At 32.4% G+C, this 8,921-nt stretch overlaps 1 protein-coding gene across 1 annotated transcript; it reads left to right on the plus strand.

Annotated features, from left to right (window-relative positions):
- The first annotated feature begins 4,596 nt into the window (after positions 1–4,596).
- On the plus strand, positions 4,597–6,998 carry LOC149565967 (cationic peroxidase 1-like). Its single transcript, XM_089817311.1, has 4 exons — positions 4,597–4,830; positions 5,847–6,038; positions 6,360–6,525; positions 6,613–6,998. Exons 1-4 carry the CDS (start codon positions 4,624–4,626, stop codon positions 6,996–6,998), a joined length of 951 nt encoding a protein of 316 aa, XP_089673437.1. The 5' UTR covers positions 4,597–4,623.
- Positions 6,999–8,921: the final 1,923 nt, after the last annotated feature.

Consider the following 8,921-nt stretch of genomic DNA (forward strand, 5'->3'; position numbering starts at 1 on the left):
AGGCTATTAAGCCTTCTCACATTCTAGGATGTTATCTTCATCTCTTGTATGGTTGGATTTCCTTCAGGGCCTTTTGTTTCTCATGTGTTATTTCCTTGTTTGTTTCCTTATGACAAAGGTTCTTTATCGTAGGTCTCCCCAACCTCACTATTGATCCTACTTCAACCTTATTTCCACCTCTAGGCTTCCTCTTAGGGACAATCCATTCATCTTCATTACTTAGGCAGTCAAGGTTTGCATCCACATAGGTAGGGGAATGCATTTCAATAATTCCTAGGAGTGAAACCATTAGGGTTCCATTTGTGAATGGTGAGTCATTCCCCTTTCTTAGGGATATTTTCTAGGGAACAATCTTTTTAGTTACATCATCTTTCCATAGGTTCAGCTATCCTTCCCTAGGTTGGGTGAGTTGCATTGAATGAGATTCAACAATCTCCCCTTCCTCCTGCTCCATCATTTCCTTTTCCTTAGGTTGACAACAAGTGATCTCCTTTGTTTTATCATATACACCCTCCCCCATAGGGGTCTTGACCCTCTCCCTTTCCTTACTTTGAGTTTCCTTTAGCACTTGGCATTCCTCAACACTTGAGTGCATTAATCGTACCAATTCCTTGTTCCCCTGTGGTTTGGTTTAGTTTGTCATTTATATGGTTTTTGAGCTTTCTACAACCACCACATGAGGTGAGAAGACCTTATCGTCGAGTTTATCACTCCTTTTACATTCAACAATCAAGTGACTAAACATGTTGCATTATTGGCAGAAAGGTGCAACATTCTTGTATATGATCACTTGCGACCAAGTACCCCATTTTGATTTTAGATCCACCGTGGTTGGCAATGGTTTGTTCATTCTCACATTCACACAAAACCTAGCAAAGCCCAACTTAGTATTGGAGTTGGTTGTTATATCTGCTTCGATAATCCTTTTCTATATGATGTTATTGTACCATTTGATAATCCTTTAAATTGGAGCTATGGAAAATCCACCATGACTTACATTTATCATAGGATATTTGACCTAAGGAGGGTTGAGAAAACCCCACCAACCATCATAGTCCTAGGTTAAACATAAGAATTCTACCTAAATTAAAATTGAAATCTTAGTGCATTCCAAATAAAACATGAATTATACAGAAGTATAAGATGTAAAAAGTGGAATACATTATTCTTCTTCACCCATTTGATAACTTCTCTTCCATCAAACAATTTATCATTGTCCCTTATTTCCAAAATTATTTAATTAATTTTATTAAAGACCAAATAATGATCTTTTGTTTTATAAAATAGCTTAGACAATATTCATAGTTCATTTTTATTAACTTTGGTTTGTGTTTCTTCATTTCATCATGCCATATATAATATATGCTCAGTGATTTTTTTCTTATTTGATAGGAGTTGGGAAAGGGATTTTTTATTCTAGAATAAGAAATCCCAAATTTTTTATTCTAAACTCGTTCAATTTTAAAAAAAAAAATTGAATACAACTGAAATTAGAATTTAAAATTGAAAAAAATTGAAATTACAATTTGGAAATTGAAGTTGAAATTGAAAAGTCCCAACTATTTGACACATATATATACAAAATGCATCTTTATATATTTTTTTCCCTTCAATCTTCCATAGTAGATCATAAGCTTACTATAGTAGAAGAGATGGATAATAAGTTTTCTAGTTCTAACCATAAATTCCAATTCAACCAAACACCATAGAGATTTTGCATATTGTTGGGAAAATAATGCAATATGAATCGAAGCACCACTTATTGTTGTCTCTATAACTCTAGGTAATAAAGTACCCATCTTCAACTCCTGATTAACTAGAAAAGTCATTAGTCATTTAGCATTGAGGGCATTGTGTATACTCTTAGTCAACATTTTACCATATTTCCCATAGTGTTTTATGAATACATTATATGGTGGATATTTGGTCTAGATAAGGATGCAATAGAAGCAGATGCAGATGGTATTAATTTTTGAAAAACATATCCACCAGAGGAAGAAGTAGATGTGCTAGACATAAATTAAAATCTAAAGAAAGAAAGAATAAGGCTAAGCAAGAAGTGTAACATTAATTTCCAAGGAAAAGGCAATAATATATCCAATCGATTAGAATAGCGATAATAACTAGGCCATTTATTGCGTAAAGTGTAGCACATTTCAAAATTTTCATCAATTATAAAAAGTGTCCAAATTGGAATAGGAGTTTTAAGTCCAAAAACACATTTTTAGGTGGAATATAAAATGCTCATTTTGGAGCAAAATGTGAATATGAGTTCATATTCCCAGTTTTGATTTGGAGAACCTAAACTAAGGATTTGAAATTTGGTAAATTTGTTGATTGCTATTTTAATTGAATTCCAATAGCCAAACGAGCCCTTTATTATTTTTGTATTTTTAACGAAAATATTTAAGGTAGCATGACTATAATGTCAATATTTTTCCCTATATGTTTAGATAACAAAAACATTTATTACTTCTCTTATATCTAGTTTTCCCTTGATAGATCTCAATTTTATAGAGGAAAATGATTTTTACTTCCTATAAAAAAAGAAAAGAAATATGTTTTATTTATTTGTCTCAAAACTAGGATGAAGGAATTTAGTCTTCTATTTTATAAATGTGTACGATTTTAAAAATGGTATAATAAATTAAAATAACAAAAGCTAACATATAATTAAAGGTTTGCACAAAAGTATCAATATATTACAAAAGACTTGAAGATAGAGAGATATATGTATGGTGCATTATGTTACCTTCGTGTAGAAAGATAACTAAATTTGTGTATAATTATGTTTAATTTTCTAAATCTTCACTATTTCATGAAAAAATATAGTTGACATTGATTATAAAGATTATGGACAATTAGTGAGTGACAATGTTAGAATTTTTTTCATTTAAATTAAAAATTATATAAACATATAAACATCCTAGAATGATGATGTAGAATAAGTTCTTTTTTTTCTTCCTAAAAGTAAATTCTTAAAGTGAGACTCCTTGTAAGTGATAATATTATTAAAAAATATTTTGTTGATGAATGGAGATATTAAATCGTTCTATATTCCATAATATAATAGTTAAAGGGAGAGGGAGAGAGAGGGAGGGAGGGAGAGATAGATTTTATATGAAATGATACTTACAATGAAAAAAATGAAAGAATGCATAAGATAAAAGTTCAAAGATAAATACGTAAGTGAAACCGACTAGAATAAATTATATAAAAAGATGTTTAACTAAGAAGTAAAGTAAATTATAAATAAATAATTAAATGGTTGAACAAATTTGATCATTACATAACCCTCAAAACCTATAATAGAATACAAGTAAAGCACACATTCTTCATAAAAGAGAACAATAAGCTAGTGGAGATGATGACATATATTATTAAAACATATTCGTATGATGAAAGAACATATATTAAAAAAATATTTTATATGTCAAAATATAAGAGTTAATTATACAAATGTGTGTTATAGTTGTGAGTGGTCTAACATAAATTGACACAAAATTTAAATATGTTATTTTTACTTTGAACTAGTTTTATATAAAATTAGATACGTTATAAGTAAAGAATATTAAATTTATAATGGAAGTATAAAATAAAAGTTCAAAGATAAGCATTTAAATGAAAAACACATAAAAGATAAGATTAATTATATAAAAACATGTTAAGGAAACTCAAATATATCAATTATTAATATACAACCAAACTAGATAACAATTGGATGGGAATGCAAATTTAAACACGACACTACCAACAGACCTATAATGGGATACAGGTAAAGCGCACAAACTTCATTAAAGAAAGCACTGAGCTAGTGGAGACATCAGCAGATCCTTGAATGAGCTAATCATCGAAACGAAAGCTTATGCCGGGTTGGTTGTATTTTCGATATTAATGGGAAACCAGTTTGCAAATAGCTAACAAGATTAAATTACGAATTATAAATACAAATAATGACAAAGTTCTATGCTTGAATAAATAGGTGTTTAGTTCAAATTTGATTACAATTCTTTTAACAACCGACACAACGTACTTTACATAGGCATATTGAGCCCTTCAAGAACTATGAGCGTATCCTAATTTTAAATGATAGTTCAACATTTGAACGAAATATCATCACATCCATAAAACATTTAAATACCAAGAGAGACAAGTGCATACACATAGATTGAAGAAAAAAGGAGTATGCTCACTATAAAATATCAGAAAGATTCAATTATTTAAGTGGTTTTTTAATTCCCATTAGTTTTATTTTACTTGGAGCTGGCAGAGCCATTGGACTCACGTAAATGCGAATATTAAAGTCTTGATTACCCATAAAGGAAAGAAGCATTACAGAGACTGTTCATCTTAGTGCAGGGTATAGTGGGCGGCGGTAGAAACGTGTGGCCTAGTGCATGCTGAATTATGTTACCTGCCCTACTTGTCAACCACCTCAAAGAGGCCGAAAAACTTAAAAAATAGGAGTTACTATCTATCAGTGTCAACGATGACAAGGTATCAACTAATTGAGCGAGCATAAATAGGCAATGTTCCTCCAAGCTCTCTACGCAAAAGCATCGTACATTAACTACTACAGTTTAATCAGAATTGTCTGTAAGTTGAGCTACATAGCAATCAATCATGAGGACTATTAATATGGTCGCATGTATTGCATGGACTTTATTGTGTTTGGGCAACGTGAATGGCCAACTCAATTCGACCTTTTACAGTTATACGTGCCCATTTCTTTTGCCGACAGTTAAAGCTGCCGTGACGGCTGCAGTCGCCAGCGAAAAACGAATGGGCGCTTCGTTGGTTCGCCTTCATTTCCACGACTGTTTTGTAAATGTAAGTACTTCATATCGTTTTTAACATTTTGATCTAAATATTTCTATGATTGTGGTTATAATTTTTCATATGTATATTTTACATTTTATTATGTCATCTATGTTATAGAATGCAAGAGAATGTCGAATAGTAGGTTTAAGACTTAGACTAGCTTAAGGTTGTATTTGAAGGGGGAGAAAAGAAAGCAGGGAGGAAAAGAAGTAGTCAAAGAGAAGGTGGTGATATTTGAAGTTAAGATTTTTAAGTTTCATTCTATTTTTTTACTTTTTTTCTTTCTTTTTATCACTTTCATTAAGTCTGAAATTTCATTTCACTATTTCATATTGACCACTTTTAAATATCACACATTAATGTCCCAAAAAAATTAATTTTTAACTTCGATGTTAAGTCTTAACTTGTGATGTTAACCTGTCTACTCTAAATCTCCTTATAACATTCTATAACATCATGATAATAGATAATAAAATTTGTTTCAAGTTAGTAAAAAATATGAACAAAATATGATTAAAAAAATTCAGAACTTATGAAGAAAGTGGTGAGAGCAGAATTCAGATGATGCAAATTGAATTCAAATATGCTATGAACATAATAAGTGAAGAAATAGTAAGAAAGGCATAAGAGAGATAACTTTCAATTATAATATTTCTGGAAGTAAAACATTTTTAATTATCATTCCAAAGATCACACCGCCTCTATTTATAGAGACTGCCTGCAACATTAGAACTAAAGGAAAGTTCTAGATACATAGTCATGGTTGGTTCTATGAGATAAGATAAGGCCCAGTCAACATATAGATGTGGCTCACTATACAGCAGATATTCAGGAACAACGTACACATATAGTTCAGTTTTAGCTAACTTCAACGTGGAGCATAAGAATCGTTCTAACAAAGTAAATATCTAGAAAAAATCTAATAAAGTTAATTTTCATCTAGATCACCGTTATTATCTATCATATAATCTCCCTCCATAAAAGTTTCCTTAAGGTGGGAAACCACCTATAATCTGATTGAACAGGGGTGCGACGGATCGGTGCTGTTGGATGACTCATCGAACATAACTGGAGAAAAGACTGCGGTCCCTAATAACAATTCACTAAGAGGATTCGACGTGATCGACACAATCAAATCAAAAGTCGAGGCAATGTGCGGTGGAGTTGTATCTTGTGCAGACATTCTCGCCATTGCTGCTCGTGATTCTGTAGTCGCGGTAAATACTCTTCTTACATTCCCTTAAAAGCTCGAAATTATTGGGGTATCATTTTTTAACCAATAATTCCAAGAATTTGTTTTTATTTGGAAAATGTCTATTGTGAAATTCAATCAAATTAAGGTAAAAAATAGGTACAATATCATTCAAAGAACCATTTTTTATTGGGTATAGAAGTTTCTATTATTTAAGATTATTGGAATAGGGAAAAAAAATATTTTAGAAATGGGTTGATAGTGTTTCTGCTTGTTAACGAGACAATGCAACTAATGAAGAAAAGCATGGAAAACTAAGAACCCACTTCGTGTGTTATCTTTCTAGTTGGGAGGGCCATCATGGACAGTGCAGCTGGGAAGGAGAGACTCGTTAACAGCAAACCTAAGCGGGGCAAACAACGATATTCCAGCTCCCTCACTGAATCTTAGTGGGCTCATCTCAGCTTTCAATGCTAAGGGTCTTTCTGCCCAGGACATGATTGTGCTTTCAGGTAATTTAAACACTCAAAATGAAAATGAAAGTTTCAATTTGACCTTCTCTTGAGGCGTAATGAAGGTGATTGAATAATGACGTTTAGGTGCTCATACGATTGGACAAGCTCGTTGTACAAACTTCAGAGACCACATCTACAACGAAACCAACATCTTGAGTTCATTTGCCACTTCTCTCCAGGCTAACTGCCCTATCAGTGATGGAGACGACAATCTGACGTCGTTGGATATCTTTACTCCCACAACCTTTGATAACTATTACTACAAAAATCTAAGAAACCAGCTGGGACTTCTTCACTCCGACCAAGAGCTTTTCAATGGTGGTTCTGCTGATTCTCAGGTGACTACATATTCAAACAATCTGTTTACCTTCTTCAGTGATTTTGCTACTTCCATGGTGAATATGGGGAACATCGATCCCCTTACTGGTAGCAGCGGAGAAATCCGAACAAACTGCAGGAAGCCCAACTGAATGTGTCCTTCACAACTTGCATACGATTAATATTTATAAGGAACTAAAGTCCTCAGGAAAATACTAAACACCATCTTATCGTAGCACGAATGACTAGCAAGAATGACGCACATTACTGGAAAGTGGGATAAGAGTAGACTCATTTCATGATCGTCACCTTTAAAAAGAACTTTCTTAACATTTCTCTGCATCGTCATGCATTAAATATAGTGTAATTTTAATTATATCATAATGAAAATGATCGAGTTATCCAAAAAAAACATATTGATTGCTTCCTTTTGCTGGTGATTGGGTATTTAGTATATCGTTTTATTTTCTTACATGCACAAATTAGCTGCCAATTGCATCATGACAAAACTACATTTATTTCCTTCTCTTGTTGATCCATCTCGATCCAATCCCAAAGTAAAGTGGTTCCGTCACGATGCGTAAAAGGAGTGTTAGAATACTAGTGGTGGTGGAGGAGATTTCAGATGCTCATCTTAAAAATAAAAAGAAGAGAGTAAACCTTGAAGTGGACCTTAACTTTCCTGCACTCATACCTGTACTTGTCGTATAATCGAGACGAAAAGTTTATGCGTCCTCATTTGGTATTGCCACTCTTATTAAGAAAGAGATTATTGAATTTGATTAGATCCTGATGATGGCTATCAACTTATTGGTATGTCTCTTTATTTTGTAGTTTGTTAGATTGCAGTGTATAACATGTATATATGAATTAATCAAATTTTAAAACTTGTGCTTGCACTTTGAAGGGTGCAAGGGTTAATTCTATAGTCTTGTATATTTTTGATGACATGCTTTTATAAATTTTCGTTAACTCTTCATCTCTATTCCCCTATCCCTTTCTTTATATATCTTTTATTTAAACAAGTAAACACTCCTTCCAGCTTCACTACATCGATCTTATCTGACCCTTCTTTACCTTTTGCTCCATGTCTCAATCATATTTCCTCTATCATTCTTTAATATAATCTATCTATCTATCAACCATCCATAAATCAAATTATATATCTTTATCATTCTCTCTCTTTGTCTTCTTCCTCTCTTATTTCTATTTCTCTCCTTTCTACTCTTCTATTCTTTGTCTCTCTTCATAACTATCCTACACTTTGATATCTGATTCTGATCCATTTACCAACACACTTTTTCTCCCTTTGATTCCCTATCAATTTTTATGTTTATCAATATTTTCAACTCTCTACCACTATTTTTTATAATATTATTCATCTTACTCACCTCACTCTCTCCTTATCTCTCATGATAATTATCTATCCCTAAAATTATCAATGATTGAAAATTATCTCTATCCCATCACAAATCTCTCTTCTTGATCTAGTGCAAGGCAAGAGAATCCCCAACGAAGATGTCCTAACCCCCAACAATTAACCACACAGTGGAATATAAATAATAACATAGGGATTTAGATCCAAAATAACACCAAATTCTCATAATAGAATCTTAACAATTACATTCAACATGCCCAACTATAAGGCCTTCCAAGTTACAACCAAATACGTAAGCAATTAAAATAGTAATTTTGCAAGACCTCACAATATCCAATCTCTAGTTTAGCCAGATCAACAATTTGATAGAAAACTCCAAGAATAATGTAAACTCATGCTCACAAGCCACCAAGCAACAACCTTGTTTCTCAAGCCACACCTACTAGATGTGTTAACAAACTTTTCTCTTTTAGCTACTCCTTGCTTCCTCCATGCTGGATGATAATGACTTTAGACTTCACAAGACCCTCTATGTATAAGAAACCAAACCAAAAGTTGGCCTAGAATAATAGATATTAAATAAGCACTAACATTAAATACAGTCTCAAGACACAAGTTGACTTGGCAACAAAATATTAAATACACAAATAATTAAATAGATAGGACAAGTCACAAGTTTACAATGCATAACTAACTC

The sequence above is a fragment of the Cupressus sempervirens genome, chromosome 3, assembly GCF_028749045.1.
Source record: "Cupressus sempervirens isolate cs-2001-9-10 chromosome 3, ASM2874904v1, whole genome shotgun sequence".
Taxonomy (NCBI): domain Eukaryota; kingdom Viridiplantae; phylum Streptophyta; class Pinopsida; order Cupressales; family Cupressaceae; genus Cupressus; species Cupressus sempervirens.